Source organism: Lissotriton helveticus, chromosome 12 (genome assembly GCF_964261635.1).
Source record: "Lissotriton helveticus chromosome 12, aLisHel1.1, whole genome shotgun sequence".
Lineage (NCBI taxonomy): Eukaryota > Metazoa > Chordata > Amphibia > Caudata > Salamandridae > Lissotriton > Lissotriton helveticus.
Window position 1 is genome coordinate 462,875,742 of NC_136073.1, and position 20,046 is coordinate 462,895,787.

Genomic DNA, 20,046 nt, shown 5'->3' on the forward strand with positions numbered 1-20,046 from the left:
GTGACCAGCTCCCATCTGCTTGCTGCCTGCTCCCCATGAGGCATCTTGTTCAAACTTGACTGCCTTCATCAGAAAAATTCCCTTCTAGAGCCACCTCTTTGTCACATCGGGTCCCCAGCAACAGTTTGTGCCACAATTTCCATATCCTCTGAAGCTCTCTGCTCTGATCCTCCCTCTCAAACTCACAGCCTCAGTTTGGAGGTTGAGAAGTCCAATCTCTTAGAAAAAGGCATCATTTTTTTCTTCTCTGTGAGGTTATTCAGAAATTAAGGAGACCTTCCAGTCTGACATCCTGTTCTAAACCCTGGAAATCGTTTGACACACGGTGCTCTTCGAGTAAATTCTGTGCTTCATATTGTGAATGTTTAACAGTTTTACACTTTCTCTTGGATGGGTTTCATCTCAGTCTATTTTCTTCTACTGTGAGGCCTCAATGGTTCACAATTAAAGCTTTTGGGGAATTTCCTAAGCCTAGGGCAGAGACAGATCAATAATTTCTAGACTACTTAAGAGTTTTGCAGTGTTTACACAAATTCCAATTTCTCTATCTCCTGTGTGGGACCTTCCTATGGTGCCAAGGGCTTTACAGGATCATCCATTTGAACCATTAGCAGTTATTGACCTTAAATTCCAATCTTTTAATAGTATTTATCTTGGGTGCTATTACTCCAGCTTAAATTAGAGGCCTTGAGAGGTCATCCTCTATTTATCAGGTTTATGGAGGACTGGGTAATTCTGAAACCTGCCCCCACCTGTATTCCAAAAGTTAATTCTGTCTTTCACCGATCTCAAGAGTTAATTCCTTCTTCATTCTTTCCTTCCTTCACCCTCCAATGATGAAGTATTGTTGAGTACCTTGGATGTTAAAAGAGTTCTTTGGATTTATATCGACAAGTCGCAGCACTAAAGAAAGACTTATCACTTGTTGAAACGTTTAGCAGATTTGGAAGGGGGAAGAAAGCAGCACCTTTGGCGCGAAGTATCTGGATTAATTTGACCATTCTGCTAGCAGGACAGGGCAGTTTGGGAAACTTTCTGTTTCAGGGAAGGTCCACGAAAGGAATGGCTGCTTCCTGGGCATAATTCCAGGGAGGGTCTATCCATGAGATTTGAAGGGCGGCTACTTAGTCGTCAGACCATACTTTTGTGAAACATTATCGTCTAAATTCTATTTCAGACTTACGAATCTGGGTACAGGGGTCTTAAATTTTGCATTATGTGTGGAGTTTGCACTTTAGTTTTCTTCATATGCATTAAAATTAGGGTGTTGCATATTTGAGCGTTTCTGTTATATATTTAGAATTATATAATGACTGATGCAAAGGACTCTTAATTTGGTATGCCTCATTAGTAATGACTGGGACGAAGATGAGGGACAGGGGGGTAATGCCCAGTTACTAGTAATCTTCATTACTCTTAGTCCATCTCGTCCTTGTCACTACATCCCACCAATTCACCCTTAATCCATTTCTTTGATGAAGCTTGGATAACACAGGAGGAACAAGGAGTGCCAGCTCCCTTTATGGTACCCAGGTTGTGTAGGTGTGGCTTCTAGCATTCTGAGATCTTCCAGCTCTGTTTCGTGTCGCAGGGTGAAAGCCACCTCATTAGTAACATACATGCCAATACACCCGATTCAGGCAGGAAACTCATGATATTTACAGCCAAAATGGCTATAATTTAGCTTTCTCCCATCTGCTCATATTCAATGTAAGCGCATGGGGAAAATAACCCCCCCCCCCAATATTTTTGTTTAAATATCCCTCTTTATGCTTTCCCAATGTTGACATGCATGTAGTAATGACTATGATGAGTACGAAATGGACAAAGGCTAATGGAGATTACCAGTAAGTAACCAGGGCATCACTGGACACAACAGACCCCTAAACTTTAGCCCCCTTGGAAAAATACTATAGATAGTGGCAGCAGTGGCAGTTGTTCTCCATCTCATTCGGGGCGGGTGCCTGGCAGAGGAGTGGTGGCCAAGTCAAAACTCTTGAATGCATGTCCAGCACTGCTCAAACAATGAGTAACGTTAACATAAGATAATTTTAACAGTCTTCGAAAAACACAAAAAAGAGGCACAACATAAACAACAACAAAAATAGGTCGGATCAGTCACGATAGTGTGGGATGGCTCATCAAACACCAGGAAGCTTAATCCCATGGAGTCCAAAACCCCACATGGAAGGCGGGTAAGTGTGAGTTTCAATAGTGAGCTAGAGTTTGACACAGCCACGCTCCAATTCCATCGTTACCTTGTCTGGCGCCTTCTCAGTGGCAATTTAGCATTGACAGAAGTGCTGCCGTGTGAGCAAAAGCTAGACCAGGATACCTGTTTCTGAAGCAGGAATACAGGCAGCATCTATTTTATCTAAACCCACCTGTCAGGGAGGAGACTTCACTGCGAGTCAATGAAAGGGCAGAAATTTCAAAGGGGAGGGACACGACCAGCCAATGAGCGATAGAGGAAGTGGGCGGCCTTAAAATACTCAACAAATCAGACAAGGGCATCAGTGATGACGAGGGGGGGAGGAGCTCGCGCTGTGTAGCCAATGGGAGAGGAAAGAGGCGGTGTTACAGAGTCAACACGTTGTGCACAGGAAGGAAAGTGAAAGTAAGCTACAGCATGTGGAGGTAGTGGAGACCTGGGCAGATGAGTTGAGAATAAAAGGAAAGTGTGGTATATTACTCTTGAGTGTCGGTTGTGACCACAGCAAGGGAAGCCTTGACAGGATGAACGAGAAGCGGCGGGTGCGCCCTGGCGGCTCCCGGGCCCCGGCGAAGAGAGGGCGCCTGCAGGGAGGGCTGGAGACGGTGTGCGGGACTGAGCTTAACCACTTACTGCAGGAGGTGGCTGTCAGAGAGGAGGCAACGACAGCCTGGGCCGGGGGCTGTAGCCTCAGAACTGGTACAGTCCCTTATCTTATGCGCAATGCTGAACAGTACAGTAATGCTTGATTGATATGCTGATATATGTAAGAACTGTCACAGCTTGGTTCTTTAAGCTATTTCTTCTTCATATCGTGACAGCTGTAATTTATGGCTTGCTTTAATGTTCACTACCTATTGTAAATGTCCCAACACCCACTATTATCATCATCTTTTATATTTATTTATTTATAAAGTTTTATATAGCGCGAACAAGTTCCCGAAGGATATCAGAGCGCTTTACAATAAGTTGGTGGAGAGGACAAAAGGAAATATACACAGCAATTGTGGAAAGAAAGAAGAAAAAAAAGTATAAACAGTAAGCAATGGTACACATAAAAGGTACAATATTAAGCAGATGATATGGTCTGTGACTGTTAGTTGTGCTATGGAGCTAGGAACCAAGAGATAGCCACCTTATGAGTACCACCATGTAGTATTCTCAGAATGGATCAATAACTCAAGCAGAAGAATATTTAAGTTGTAGATTTATTCTCAAAAGAAAGGCACATCCATGTACTTCGATGCCAGATGATAAGATGAGCCAAGTACATCCAAACACTCTAACAGTGCTCTGTAGAACATAGAACACTTGTATTCAAAGGGATACACAAGAAATGCCTGAATGCAAGAACGAGACATTTAAAGGGAAATGCACAAGATACTACATATCCTCCCTTTTTCTAAAATAACAAAATACCTACTATCCTCCTTTTTCTAAAAAAAATTGATAAATAGAACTAAAACACATTTCGCTATCAATGACTATGCAGGGTATTTAACAGTAACTTTTAACACACTTGTCAGTACAAACTACCATATTGCATTGGGACTTTCCAGATGTAGAAGGTGAAGGAGAATCGCTGTCAGAATCATAATCAGAAGACTCAGTATCTTTAATATGAAAAACTCTAGATGGTTGTGAAGTATTTCTATTGCAAACCTTAGCATAATGCCCCACAACCCCACAATTAGAACATTTAGTATACCTAGCGGGACATTTTTCAAAACTAGCATTGTGATTTTTATCACCACAACGATAACAAGCAAAGGAAAAAGACTCATTATTATTATACATTTTCCTAGTAACTGATTTTGAGTTGAAAAACTTCTTCTGAGAGTTCTTATCAGATTGAAATTTTTTATCACACTTCTTGTCCAACAACTCTTTATTAGATTTTGCTGAAATATTGTTAACTGTAGAAGTAGTTCCAGATTGATCAGCTAAAGCTTTGGAGCTTCTATCCGATAATTCAGCTTTTTTCAATAAAGTTATTACATCCTTCAGACTAGACTCTCCCTCAATCCATAGTCTATCTTGAATACTCTTATTTCTGGAACACACAACAACTTGATCACGAATGAGTTCGTCGTGTAATACTCCAAATTTGCAATTCACGGCAAGTAATTTCAATTGGGAAACATATTCCTCTACTGACTCATTCTCCAACTGTTTCCTTTTCAAAAATGCACGTCTGGTAACACCAATACATACTACAGGTGAGTAATGCTCAGTTAAATCCAAAATTGCAGCTTTAAAAACGTCAAAATCATTAGCTCTTTCCGGTTTCTGCATCTGATTATAGACTCTTAATCCTTCTGGACTAAGACTGTGTAGTAGCATTCTCAATTTACGTTGAGGAGACAAAGTTCCAACATTGTCCTCTAGAGTGGCTATATAATTGAGAAAATATTCTTTCCACTCAGACCACTTTATATTTGGTTCACCTGGAGAAGTTAAAAACTCTTTAGGTGTGCTTATATTTATATTGATGCATGAGGAAGATGTTGAACTGTTCGAAGAATTACTTGTGGAAGCAGAATTGGTGTTACTCATGTTTTTCGATAAGGCTAAAACAATAAAAAATTGTATAAACTTATTGTGCTGGTAGAAATTGTAGATAGTGCTGGACAAGTACGTTTAAATTCAAGAAGAACGAAGTACTGATGTGCCCCAACGGTAAAAGCAAACTTGTAACTCAGTTCGTGATGCAAAATAATGCAAAGTCACTAAGAAAAACGTTAAAAAAAATTAACTTTACACTGAGGTTTCAAAATTGCAGAAAGCAGAGTGAGAAAATACTTACACTCTGTCTTTAAATTGTAGAAACAGATGAATTGTAGAAATAATGTGTGAAAACACGAAGAAAGTACTTACACAGTGGCTTTAAATTGTAGAAAACGATGAAGCACGAAGAAAGGAGTATAAAGATGTGCTCTTGAATTAATTTGTAGCTTTTACCTTAACTGCGTGAGAATAAAAACGAAGCTCTGATTCTTTCCGATGTTTATAAATGTAAATAAACCCTTCGCTTTAAAATGCGTGCATGATGTGACCTTTGCAATTGAAGTAATCCCTGCGCAATCCTCACGCTCTGTAGCTACCAGTTGCTAAGTAACAGAATTCCAGGAAGCGTGATGACGACACAGTCATAAGAGCGTCATGCGTCAGAGGTCGAGGTTTGAAAAATGGAGATGGAAGACAGTCCTCGAGAGACTTCAGAATGTAGGAGCAGACGCTTTCAAAAAATGCAAGTACAGTTATACAACGCAGTTCAATGTTGAGCAAATACACACGGTCGTTCGTATTTCGTTTAAAACAGTTTAAACATTGTAGGATGAGTAAAGCATAAATCACCTGCTGACAGGTTCCCTCGGCACTCTCAGCACGAGTCTCCCTTCACGCTCGACAGCATAAAGTAAATTAAAAGCCTTTCATCACTTGTTATTTTCCAGATTAATATTTTTTGAACAAGTTTTAGAATAAAGGATTGTTTTCATCAGAGATCTGAAAGCGCACTGTGCACTGAAGAGTCTGTGAAGGCTCGAGCGAGAGCAACAGTCAAAGATGTTTCAAAGGTAAACGACTGTGTAATTTCTTTGAAGAACGGAGCAGAAATAATAAACTCTTCAATCTACTCACTGTTAGGAGAAGATAATTATGCAGGAAAAGTAGCCAGCCAGTGAAGTTTATGAAGTAATAAGTTCTCACGAAGAAGAAAGTAGGTATCATGAATCCATTATAAGTTCCAAAAGTTGGTTCTTTCTTTTTTTTTTTTTTTTTTGTTATCCCGATCGTCGCCAGTTTGTAGTATTCTCAGAATGGATCAATAACTCAAGCAGAAGAATATTTAAGTTGTAGATTTATTCTCAAAAGAAAGGCACATCCATGTACTTCGATGCCAGATGATAAGATGAGCCAAGTACATCCAAACACTCTAACAGTGCTCTGTAGAACATAGAACACTTGTATTCAAAGGGATACACAAGAAATGCCTGAATGCAAGAACGAGACATTTAAAGGGAAATGCACAAGATACTACACACCACAACACCTTATGGTAGGAATTTGCTCATTAAGAATCTTTTGGCTTCCAGTTTGAAAGCCGTCTATATGCCTTATGTTAATAATTAACTGTTTCTTTATTATATCAATAAAGCCTTTAAAAAAAATAATAATAATAATTAATTGTTTCTTAAAGCGCTCTAATACTTTTGGGTAATGTCCACGCTACGTAAATACATTTTTCACACTTTATACTGAAAGAAATGGAACCATTTCCCTGCCTTGTATAGTTTCTATGTTGTGTAAGGTCTTTTGGTCCGGCAGTGCTATGTATTTTCGTATTTTGGTGGCATATGTATACGCTGCCAGGTGTCATATTTTTCTGCAATCTCGCAGTTTTCACTTATAGGGATATGCAGTTTTTATTCATTGCTGAGTTGTAGCAAGTCTGCGATTTCATGTGCTCCATCATTAAAGTATTCCTTCTCTTTTTGTTGCTTCTAACCTAACACAGAGTTTCCTCTTATATAAGATTTACTTTGCATTAATTAGAGACCCTGCCTGTATGTATTTCCATCCTGCGGTCATCTAACTTTTCATTATCCTTTAATTTGTGATGTGTTTTGTTCTCCGTGATAATCCAGCAAGGTTGTAGGCTGTGCTTAACAGACTGTGATATTTTTTGTGTGTTGTCATTGTTTAGTTTTCTCATTACGCTATATAAAGTTGCTAAGCTTGTTTACGTCTGTGCTATGTATATTTCCTACCAACACTAGTTTATTGACATAGGCATCTCCATACTGTCTCCTGTTATGTTCAACCTCTACATGGAGATGCTTAGTGCTACATTCACAGCTAACCCCATCAAGATTCACTAATATGTTGACGATTCACTCCACTTGAAAGCCACCTCGGCTCCAGACATCCAACACCTCAAACACTGCTTGGACATCATCTATAATTAGATGCCCAGACTCTACCTGAAGCTTAGCCCAACCAAACGGAATTCCTGTTATTGGCCAAGGATACTTCTCTTCATTAGCCTTTCCGTTCTAGTCTTCAACACCTTATGTCACCTTCAAAGTAGCAGTAGTAATTTCTTTACAGAAAAAATTAGGTGAGGACTCTTCACTCTTGAAAAATTATCAATCTATTTCCATGTTCGCTTTTCCGACTCGACTGTTAGAAATTCATGTGGCACAGACTCTTTGTAAACTATGGATTTAACCCTGATCTTTTGATTGGGGGAGAATGTTTGCATTGTCAGCATTCCGTCCATCATTTGTTTGCTGTAACACTTTTCGCCCTAAGTGGGATTGGTATGCCCAGAAGTGGGTCCCTTGCTCAGTGTGCCACTGGATTCAAGTTAGCCTGGCTGAAGGAGGATGAGATACCCTGAAATCGGTCCCAGGATGCTTGTTTCCGATCCAGGGAGGCCCTGGCCTGGCAGTTCGGTCTGGACTGTTCCCATGGGGCACAGGGTCAAGGCTGATTTGCATATGGCTGGGTCCAAACTGGGGTGGCGTAGTGGGTAAAAGAACAATGGGCTTAACCCAGATCTTTTGACTGGGGGAGAATGCTTGCATTGTCAGCATTCCGTCCATCATTTGTTTGCTGTACCAGACTCTTTGTAAACATTTTGAAGAATGCAATTCCTAAATAGGTGTCAAGTGGGTTTTCGCCTCCCATTCCACTGAGTCCGTAATACTGTTAGTAGTGGATGACATGCGCAGGAATTGTGATGAAGGTCTGACCTTTGCTCTGGTCTTGTTGGACCTTTCGGCACCCTTCGACACAATTAAACACAACTTCCTGGTGGCCTGTGTGGAGGCTGCTGGCCTTCGCTGCTCAGCTCTTGGTTGGATTAAATCCTTTTTTGGAGAACCATACTCTATCAGTTAGGCTAGGACCCTTCGGTGCCACATCAGCCCAATTGGATTGTGGGGTCCCTCAGAGCTTGCCTCATTCATTCAACCTTTTTCATTAGACCTCTCATTCGGCACTAGGTGACTTGAATTGTAAAATTTATAATTATGTTGATGGCACTCGGTTGCTTTTTAGACTAGATGGTTCCCTTGCGTCTCAAGACTACTTTCAATCCATTATAGAGTTCATTTGGGATAGGATGAGCAGTAACCTTTCAAAACTTAATCCAGAAAAAGTTAGATTGCCATCCTAAATAACAAAACGGACCTTTGAATCCCCTCCGCCTGGCCTTACGAGATGGGGCAACCCCTCCACCCCTAAAGCTTCAGCATGGAGTTTGGGCATCATTATAGACAGTGAACTTTCCCTAAAACCCCTCAGATTGGACCTGTGATTTTGGCTTGCTTCCTGACTCTCAGGAAAATAAGAGATAGGTTTTTAATTTGTGTTGTCCTAATCCTGGGGGTTATGGCACTAATAACCTCCTGGCTTGACTATGCCAATTCTTTATACATTCACCTTCCTGTAAGTCAATTACGCAGATTGCTCAGAACCAGATGGCCAGACTAATTTTCAAACAAACTAGGAATTGCCCCATTATCCCTTTACTGGGAGATCTTCATTGGCTCCCTCCGGGGCAAAGGATTATCTTTAAAGTCAGCTGAATCACCTTTAATGCTTTACTTGACGAGGGACCTCCATTTTAACAACAGGAATTGATAAATACACTCCTGCTCAGAAACGTCGCTCAGCCTCCTCCAGTCTATTGACCATCCTTAAATTTAATGAGAAAAGGATGGGTGGTGTTAGTTTTCTGCACAAGCCCCTATAATTTGGAACTTTTTGCCCCCAAAAGTTCCTCTTGCTCTTAACTAAGCTGCACGTTTAGGCAAGCTCACCAGCTGACATAACCTATGCATAAGCATTCCTGTTTGACCATGCAACTTTTACTGTACCCCAGCACAGATAAACTGTATGGTGCACATGCGCTTTACAACTATAGTTTAACCTAACATGTCTCTGCTATTTAAGGCCGGATGTTTGTGTGGATGAAAGGGGAGTTAACAGTTGGTTGCTGGAGCTGCTCTTGGAAGTGCCCATTTTAACCGGCGCTGGGCCACTCTCTCTCACACTCCCAATTTGTTTTTGTCCTTTAAATTGTTATTGTCGCCTCGGTTAGTTATACTTACTACTCTTTTCTAGTACACCACTTCCATACATTACACTGTTTTGAGAATAGAGGTTGTCATGTGTATTGTCAGTTATGCCTCGAGAAAAGTGTGGCCTTGATCTATGGTGCTTTTTTAGGCCTCATTTATCCTGTGGACTCTGAATGACCTCTTGTTGGAAACAGAGCTGACTGACTGAAGTAATCAAGCCAGCATAAATATTCAAATCTAGGACTCGTGCCTCATTGTCTCTCCCCTGTCATTCGATGACCGCATTTCCACACATCATCCTGCTTGTAATAATCATGCAGTTACTCTTCTGTCCTAGCTGCAGCTAACAGTCTAAGTATAGAGGTTGATCTACCAAGTTTCATTAAAAAAGTTAAAAGGAAGGTATAGACTGTCAAATTTTCGACTACTTCTAAATCTATTCCCACACAAATTTTGACCAACTTAGAATTCCCAAATCCATCCAAACCTGCATCCTATGTATTGCAGGACTTGTTTAAATTGCTATTTTAATTGCAGTCCTGGCAAGTGTCTGTTAATTGCCTCAAATACATATCAGTTTTATGTATGGAAATATTTATATCTGATAGATGCTTTTGAGTCTGTTCTTGCAAGTTCTTTTCCTACTTAGCCACTTTTATCTAATTTATCTCTGTATTTGGCACCTCTACTTAAAAACCTAGGAAGGAAAATTAAAGAGAGTGAAGGGCTCGTGGCACAATGCTCAGTGGTCGTAATAGTTGTATGACAAATCTCTTTTTTTAATCCTTCTTTGTATGTATTTTTAAACACTATATACTGCATGATCTTGTTTATGGTTTTAATTGACTAATAAACTATTGTATTGTATTACTACTCCTATTATTCAAGGTGAACATCCAGTTAAAGTCACATTTAACACCAATCAACTTGAGGACACTGGTCAGTAAATTTTCTTGCAGCTGAAGGGTGACCCACATTAGGTCCAAATGTATGTATGACAATAATCTTCCTATACACTTTTCAATCTGACAGAACATTATTGCATCCATAGGGGTCAGTAATTTGCACATTTGCTCTGATCGTAAGTGACTTATAAAACATGGTACCACACAGTGGGAGTGAGAGGAAGCCCCTTGTACTTATAGATGCTTCACAACCAGCCATGATAAAAAGCATCTCTGTAATCGTTCAGATTAACCTTGTGTTCATCAGTTTTACTTGAGCCATCCAAGCCTTAGGTTAATCTTTCACCTCACTAATGTTACATTATGTCAGTCTACTAGTGCCATTTTCAAGGGATACCGTCAAGATCTAATATTTCACTAAATGTATAAAAAGTAAAGTTCTGTACCCAGATTTGCCCCAACCAAACACTTGTTTTGTGCAGGAGAAAAACCAAACAACCCCCTTAGATCATCAACATATGACCTAACCCACAACAAACACCTTAACACTGTTGTGACTGCATCCCACTGCTCCCAAAAGAATTCACCATATGAAATAACTGCGACATAAAAGTGCCCACATGCTGGTTGGATTGTGCAGTACGGTGAACCTTCAGCTGCATACAGTTCCAAAACTGTGAAGGGAAGGCAAATAATCATAATTTTACTGCGCCCTGGCATATATCATGATGCTTTGTTATCTTGAAAGGGGTAGGAAAGTACCATATCAATACTTACATAGTGCAATACAACTTGGATTCTTAACAGTAATAGCTCTGTGTTGTTCACATCATATTCAGTACAACAGAAGCCATTTCATGTGCCTTAATCATGAATTTAAACAAATTAGGATTACATCCCAATTAAGCGTCTTGTGGAGGTCTCACCAATCAGTTCATGCTTTGTCAAAAACATCTTAACATCGCCGGATACTGCAAAACCATGGGCTTTTTTCTCTTAAATGACTCAGAAATTGGAAAGCAACATTCTGAAGTATTGTATGGATCTCTGTTTGTAATACTTAAAAAAGTTTAGCAAATCATTTCCCAGCAATTTGGGTTCCAAGGATAAAGTCTGGAAATGTAAACCTCTTAGACAGCTTAAATTGTAAATTAAGACTTTCACCTGCATTTCTAAATCCATGTCTCTATAATGAAGGATACAGGTGACAATGGGTTTAGGGACCTGCGAGACGAAGTGTCCCTTTTCTCTGGACTTGTTTGACTGTGAAAAAATCCAGACAGTAATTGAGACCTATGTAGAATTCGACAGATTGCAATTGTAAATAGAATCTGAGTGTGGTATGTATTTTTATTAATTTGTGTTTCAATTTTAGAATGCTTCGTAATTGACACACATCCTTTCCGCCATTGTACAATTCCAAACTTCATCCAGAGTGAGAGTTTCTTGGAAGGCCTGCGGAAGGAGCTGTTGAACCTTGATTTTCATGAGAAGTCAAATGATTTGTACAAGTTTAAACAGGTGAGTGAGCTTGGAATAAGAACACCTATTACGTGACCTTGAGGATAAAAACTTCTGGTCTTTCCCAAACAGCATGATCATTTATGTAATTACTTTGCAAAGAGGCAATAAACTTTGTGAACACAATAGATACAGGGGTTGCAGTAGGCAACCCAATTCTAAACACACTATAGCATCGAGCTCAATGGGTTTTCATCATATATGTACAGTTGATTGCTTTGTAGATTACTTTGGTAGTTCCAGGACTGGATCCTAGGTTCAGTCCTGGGGTCTAAGCTGAAACCAATTTAGTAAAATCGTTTTAGTTATGGTAGTGATTTTTCAGGAATATAAAGCTGTTTTAAAAGTTCACACTTAGAAACTTTTCAATGAAAAACTGGCAATGTTATCCAATGGGAGAAAATTCAGGTTGCAGGTAAAGTATGATCTCGTTACTTTTGTTATCCAGTACTGGGCTCCTGGGTCCAACTTAAAACAGGTGAGTAATTGCGTTTCAGTATTTTGTATGATTTTTACAGAATATTTCAAGTTTTCAAAAGTAGACACTTCGAAGAAATTTCATAGAAAAGCAGACAATGGATTCCTATGGAGAAAATACAGATTACTAGTAAACCCGGTAAGGATTACTTTTGCGTATCAGTGCTGGGCTACAATGTACAGTACTGGCTTCTCCCCTAATCACAGGTGAGTACTTCGGAATTCAGGTGATTTTATATGAATATTTTTAGTTTCCAAAACTTCACACTAAGAAGATTTTTCGAGTCAAACCAGGTCAGGTAAGTACAGTTGGTTTACCCACAGAGGCACAGGGGCGGCCGGGTGCAGAGGTAGTTAGGCCCAATGTTATCCAATGAGGGAAAGGGGGCCTCCGGTTGGAGACTGCTGGCTAGCAGGCCATGCCACTGTGGGAGCTGGGCTCCTGGTCGCTTGCTCAAGGCAAATGGGGAAGTAGGATAGGGTACAGGTTGCACTGCCAGGGGCCCTCGGGCGGCTGGGTGCAAAGTGCTTTTGTGCCGTCGGGCGCTCAATGTTATTTAATGAGGAACTTGAAAAGGGAACAAAGGCTGCAGGCTCGGGGACGATGGATCTTCTGGAGCGACCAACACTTCGAGGGGTAAGTTGGGGTCTTGGAGGATAGGTAGGCACCCAGGAGTTGGGCACTGGGGGCCGTGGGGCGCCGGGTGCAGAGGTGTCTTTTGAGGTCGGGAAATTTTACCCCCTGCTGGTCGCGGTCGGAGGGGTCCTCTGTCCTGAGGCTGCAGGTGTCATCGGGGTTGTCGAGGAGGGTCTGTGGGCACTGGACTTCAGGTCCCAGTCGCCGGGGGAACATCCTCTTGGTCCTGGATCACTCGGGCACGGTGGGTGCAGAGTGGGTTGGTCCGGAGCTTCCTGGCTGGCACCAGGGGTGTTGTTGCAGCAGAGTCTCTGCTGATGGGAGTCCCAGGCTTTAAGAGGGTCAAGGCAGGCAGGTCCTCTGAGTGTCCCAAGGTTGCTGTCCGCAGGAGTCGCCGGGATTAGGCAGGAGCAGGTTCCAGGATCAACAGGCCGGTAGGGCTGGGGCCAAGTCAGTTGTTGTCGTCCTGTTGTTAGCAGCTGCACGGCGGGTCTTCTTCCTCTTGATCTTCTTTATTCTTTTCTTATCAGGATCTGAGGAAGGAAGGTTCAGGGAGCCCCTAAATACTGAATTTAGGGGCGTTACAGGTAGGGCAAGGACAGGGACCAATAGTGTACAGACTGATACGCTCCACATGCTAAAACTGAACATTCTTTATTTTCATTTCATTTTTTTATTGCTACATTTGTTAATGGAAAATATATTATTTCTTCCTGTAGTGATACCCTGCTTCACTGTGTGAATAATGAACTGGTTTCTACATGACTTTTACATTAATTGTAAATGATTGGAATCAGCAGTTCTCTCTCAGTGAACGCATCACACATTTTATTACTAAGTTGTAAAAATAAAGGTGCAGAAAAAACACATTAGTATACATTTACAGAATTCTAGCCCTTTATGATAATCTATATTACTTGGTCTACCGCTGGACCTGTGTAATTTTTCATACCAACAGAGTTTGTTGTGAAGATGTATTTATTATGGCCTCTGAAATGTTCATGCTGGTACAGTACTCTAAATGTTCCCAATATGGTAAGACTAGCTGATGTCCAACTTCTGATTCATTCTTTAAAGTTCATGCTGCAGCTGCATCCATATATTTGCAGATATGGGTGACGAGAAAAAGCTTATGTTTGAAATTTCTGATGAGAGAGCATTTGTGATAATATGCAGCATCAAGGAAAATAAACACTGTAATCTTTAGTGAAAAATGTCCTTAAAAGACTGAAAATAAAATGTATACAAAACAAAATCACCAAATATGTGATGACTATTCTAATGATGATAGTCTGCTGGAAATCTTGTCCTTGATTTGCAGTGAGTGCAATCCATCCCATAACCAATTACCGTACACTGGCACCTTTTTTATGTATATATTCTAAGTTCCTGACAATATTTATCAAATAATGCACACCCCGCTAGTGATTGATTTTCTTTTTTTCTCTTAACTTCCTCAATGAACGAAATGTTTAAAAAGCAACTAATTAACACAATTGTACCATTTAGAGCCTTGCTGTGTAAATGTTGACATACATTATATCCGAGATTCTCTGTTTATGCCTGGGCTGAAATTTTAGAGTTTGGATTCTAGTACGGCTCTTATTATGCCACCTTTCTTAATATACCCAGGACCACTGAAATTATGCACCCTTGGAGAGCCAAATTAGGTGACCGGGTTGACAAAAGTATGCACCAAGAAAAAGAAATAATGCAGCACAGCCTGTGATCATATCATTTTATTACTTTGTCATTTAAATACTGCTTAATGCTGTCCAGGCTAAGTTGAACCTCATAAGTTTAATGCCTAAAAACCTTTAGCAACTGAAAGTTCATTAGTTAATCTTTGCGAAAAGGCTGTTCATTAACGGAACAACGTTTTGTCCCATTTTAGTAACTTTTAAGCCATTTGATCTAGAAATATTTTTTGGGGTCAAAATCTGCAAATTGTGCAGCAGATTGCGGATTATACTGTCTGTCCAGTGCCTAGGTTAACTAACAATTGAGGATCAACAAGGGATTCTTAAGAACTAACAACCCTTGATTAGACCGAGATTAGTCCTGGGTTAGACAACACCTCCCAGCATAGCCAGCTGGAAAATGGGCCTTGGTATTAGCCTTATCTTATCTCTTGCAATCTACGAAGCTACTTGGTGCCTGCTAATGTAGTACAATGTATTGAAGATCCACAGAGGGGATCTACATGGCAGGTGAAATCTAACGACAGTTTGGGCATTGAAAGAGAACATATAGAGAATTAAAGTAAAGCAAATATGTTGGACAGCCTGCTAACCTGTCATTGAAAGACACATTTGGCATAAGCTAATTCATCTGTAAGTCCCTGGTATACCGTACACAGAGTGCCCAGGGCCTCTAAGTTACAGAATCATTCCAGGGATTGCAGCACTAGTTGTGCACCCTGGGTGTGATCAAGGTAAAACGAGTCTTCCAGTCTGCCGTTGCAGACTGCAAGAACAGTTCCAAACTGCTGGCCTGATTTTGCCATTTTAAGCCATGGAGAAGTCAAATGTCCCAATGAAACGTGTAAGTCACTCCTATGGCTGGCCCACAGCTACCCAGGGTTGAGCTGAAGGTTTGTCAGACAAAACGTACTTGAGCTAAAGGAGTTGGTAAGTGTATTACTCAGTCGGGTCACTCAACCACACCATTTAATACACCTAATTTCCTCACCTATTGTATTTGTTGTAAACGAAAAACAAAGCAAATTATAAAAAGAACCATAATTGACGCTCAACTGGACCTCTCGCTGTTTGATTTTACTTTACCACATTGTGTAATTCTTAGGCAAATAACAGCATCTCACTATGCCTCGGTTCCCCTTCCTTGTCACAGTTGTGAGCATTTCCCAACCACAATTATCAGTGACTGGACATTTACGTTTTACAACTAGGTGAACTCTGCTAGGTGTTGCTGGTCCAAATGCTATAGCCTGATTTTCAAACCTGATAATACGTAAGTTTGACTTACATGCATAAAAGTTTGTTGTGCACTCAAAAAGGAGTTTATTCGACGATGTTTGTGAGTGCAAATCTAGTCGGGATGGAAGCAGGTGAGAAGTTGTAGTTTCAGGGATGGAATGTTATGTGAGTTTGCGCAAACCCACAGACTTGCATGTTTCCCCAACTCTCCTCCAGCCCCATCCCACCATAGAAATGGTTGGGCATCTACTTCCGAAATGTGCAGTAGTAAAACCTTTTTTTGGGTGAGAAGGAACTTCTCTCAAAAAGGTGGTGTGTAGGTATAGGGATTACTCCACTGGTGAAGATGTTTTCCCACGCAGAAAAATAAAAAAGTTTCAAGATATTAATTTGAACTTGCTTAGTAGTTTTGCATGAGCAAATATACTGTTGAATATGTGCTTGTGCAGAAATGGAATGGACACGTTTGCTTGGAGTACTCCTGGAAATCTGCAACTGCTGTAAATTTCCTGGTCTGCTCATTTAAATTCTTGTGAATTGCTGAAAGTTGAAATTCTTCCCCATTGCAAGGTCACAGACCTGTGAGTGCGCTAATGATTTTCTCAAAAATGATCCCTAATTTATTTTTGTAAATATTGCCCCATATGTACTCCTTTATCAATGTGTTTTGAATATTGGTATTAAACGTGTCTAATTTAATGATGTCTTTGAGAAATTATACCCAAGTTGTTCATGAAAATTCCATGATAGTTTGGCTAAATTGTCTGTAATCTTTGGCCATTTTTTCACATTGCAAGTATATATCTGTAACTTTTTATTTTGGAAGCAAACATATTTCACAATAATTGTAGCCAATTTTGATATTTGTGTACTTTGTATATTGGAGCCACTATCGGTAATGGAAGCCGAGCTTGCAACTCACTGCATTTCCTAAGTGTTGCTCATAGTAAAAACTCTGCTTTAATGAATGAACGCCTTATGCATATATATCTTGCCGTAGCAGAAGACGCTCTTCTTTGTCATGACCATGTTGTGCTACTGCCAAAGGGTTTGTGCTTCAGAGGCTTGAGCCCATTTGTTTAATGGACAAAATAAATGTAAAGACTTTTCTATTTCACCTGCAGACAACATGTCCCAAGCGTAGACTGTACAAATTCATGTAGGGTTGCTACATAAATCACATTAAAGGGTAATACTCCATACCATCACTTAAGAGGCTTACATTTAAAAACCGAGGCCATCATTATATCATTTTTGGTAATGGCAGCTGCAAAGAACCTGACCCACAGACTTATCCTCACCAAAACCCAGGTTACCTGTGCAGTACATACTGGTAAGGACGCACACAGTGGTGAATCAGTTTACTGTGATTTCAGATGTAACTCCCTTCATTTTATTCAGTAGATTAACCATTTTACTTTGAAGATCAATAAGTCTCTTGCATTGATTGCTAGATTGTTTGCAAGGAACATAAAATCATTGCCTCTGCTTTAGTTGGGGGCACACAGAAGGTATTTAGGCAACTTAATAGAACATTAGTTTTTAAATAAATGGACATTTGTTTCTAACGCAGCAAAAATGTGAATGCTTTTCATGAGGTGCGGTCATAATCATTTTCTCGCTCACATTTTTTTTGTTTTATTTCTGAAGTCTAGTGATCTGAAGAAACGAAAAGAACCACATATCTCTGCCTTAAGGTAAAACATTGTTACAATCATTTTCTTTGTATCAGCCCAGGTGCTCAAGTGAGATGGAAAACTGTCTATAATTAATGAGGGAGCCATAGACCAGTTGATCATCTTCTTTTCTATTATTTTAGTGCACTGTTTGAATTGTTTGCAGTTATTAAGACAATGTGTATTTATATGAATGCCATAGATGTTTAGAAATAACAAAGTGGTGTACTTGAGTGTGGTGTGCATGACCTGCTTGGGTAACGGATTTAGTGTTTAGGATGGAAAACCTTAGGATGTATTTATTGGAAATGATTTTATTCTGGTAAATAGCACTGCTCCTAAACATCTACTAGAAAAAGAGGTCTTCTATGCAATGAAATATTAAAAGTTGTAATTGTTTCATGGAAAATTAAGCAGTGCAAATAATAATCATGGTACATTCTGAACTGGCCAAACTATTCCAGATGATGCAAAGGCTGGTGACAAAATGTTTATCTGATTTTTTGGTACCCTTGATGAGGTATAAATACCTAATGGTATTTTCCACTTTAAGAAAAACAAAATCTCTTTTAGAAATCGGGACCTGTATTTTCTTCAAAGTTGCCTTTTGCTTTGTCCCCAGCACAAATATAAGAGCCTCAAAAATTCATATTCTTCAACCTGTATATAGAAAGTCCTTATCTTTAGTAATGGTTAATATACATATAGAATGTGGTAGCTTTTACACTTTTCCCTTCTCTTTGCATTAAAAGTTGTTTCATCTTTATTCATTAAAACTTTCATCACATTTTCTAATCAAAAGGTCATAATTGTATTAAAAAAAAGTCTATTAAGAAGCATCTTCTACTGTATCATTTCTTTGTTGGGGGTTCACAGCTGCTGAATATTTAAAGTTGTTGGGAAACTGCATGTTCTCAATGTTATTATCGAGCAACTCCAGAACAGCAGGGCACAATTTATTACTGAATGTTATCTGCAAAAGGCTACAGAAGACGAGAAGCACATGGGATATCTCTAGTTACATAGCTGTAATTGCTGTAAGCAGTTTTTGTTTGACATAGTAGCCACAATCATATTTATCAGATACAAGCTTCCGTCGTAGCCTTAAACATAGCTAGTTTTCCTTATGTTATATAAATCCATGTTACATTTGAAAACAAAAATCTTTTAAGAGGATCTGTTGGTTATAACTTTGCCAAACCTATTTTCATTGGCAATAATAAACTTTATTTTTTCTTGGATTTAAAGAGTTCGATCTGTTTATTGTTATGAACGTTATTTGTGTTGGGCAATTATTGATCACCTCTTTTGATATCCGAATTTATGGGACAATTTTTTTGTTCTCTCAATGTGACCAATGTTTCAGTTTGCTGATTTCTATTTTTCCTCTAGCAAAATTAATCTGCTCTCCGTCGCAGTTGCTTTCACTTCTTTCCGCATTTTGTTTACATATTATAATAGCTACCCATTTAATATCCAAACAAAAAAATTAAGAAGTATAACTAGGTCTTGGTTCTCTTTTAAAAGAATGTATAGGGAAGAAAAAGTAATAGGAGATATATTGTGCATCCCACATTGGCATAGTAGATCAGGTTTCAGCCATTCCAATTTTCCCCCTTATTCCCACCTTGAATTAACAATAAAATAATCCATAGAGGCTACCTTAAAGAGATTTTCTTGCAGTTTCCAAAATGGATTAGTTACATAAGCAATAAACCTACTTGGATCCTCCTAACGAGTGCCCCTTAAATTCAAATTGGCCTCATAACTTAAGTCAGAAGACCCTTCTGAATTATGTTTTTGTTTCACACAAAGATTTAGCAGCCACAACGTCTGTTTTAAACTTAAGGCAAAATTGTCCCATCTGTGACAGAACCACACCTTCCAGCATGAGTTTTCACTGAAAATACATAATCTTCCTTTTTTCCTCGCCTGCTACTACCACTGCGTGGGAGGGTTGGCGGGGTGGGGGCGTTATAATTGGGTAAGAAATTTAGCAACTAGCAGGTCATAACGGAAGACATCGTTTAGCACGCATCCATTTCAACGTGGTACTATTACATTGTGGTTTTCATTACGCAATTCGTTAAACCGACTTGCACTGGAGAGCGCTGTTGACTAAGGAATAGTGTAAGTTACTGTTTCCAACACCTTCCCTACTGTATGTAGACTGGAGTTGGAATAGTAATTCACACAATTCCTAAGTCCAGCGCCCCTCCAGCGCAAGTTGATGTAACGACTTGCGTTGTGAAAACAGCGATCTAACAGACTGCGTTGAAATGGCCCTCATTGTATCATCATACATCCGGTCACAACCACTTCTACCTGACACTGCAACAGTGAAAACAACTGAGGTATTCGCAAGCTGGATCCATAACTAGAGACTCATGGAAGCCTGGTGGGCAAGATACATGATTAAAGTTGAGTATACACACTAATCACCCATACATGGTTACACTCCAGACTGCTCTTACACTGTAGCTATTTACATTGTCTGATAATACATATTTAATACCTGGGCAAGTGCTCTCGGACCATAACCCGGTGCTGGCTTACAAATAGTAAAATATGAGACATGGCACCCGCAG

At 39.7% G+C, this 20,046-nt stretch overlaps 1 protein-coding gene across 1 annotated transcript in view; it reads left to right on the plus strand.

The window, feature by feature from the left end:
* Positions 1-2,569: 2,569 nt before the first annotated feature.
* Positions 2,570-20,046, plus strand: part of OGFOD1 (2-oxoglutarate and iron dependent oxygenase domain containing 1) — a 214,463-nt gene continuing 196,986 nt past the window's right edge. Inside the window, exons 1-3 of the mRNA XM_078671565.1 lie at positions 2,570-2,911; positions 11,584-11,729; positions 17,433-17,479. Coding sequence (XP_078527691.1) covers positions 2,737-2,911; positions 11,584-11,729; positions 17,433-17,479 — 368 coding nt within the window. The 5' untranslated portion in view covers positions 2,570-2,736. The remainder of the gene's footprint in view (positions 2,912-11,583; positions 11,730-17,432; positions 17,480-20,046) is intronic.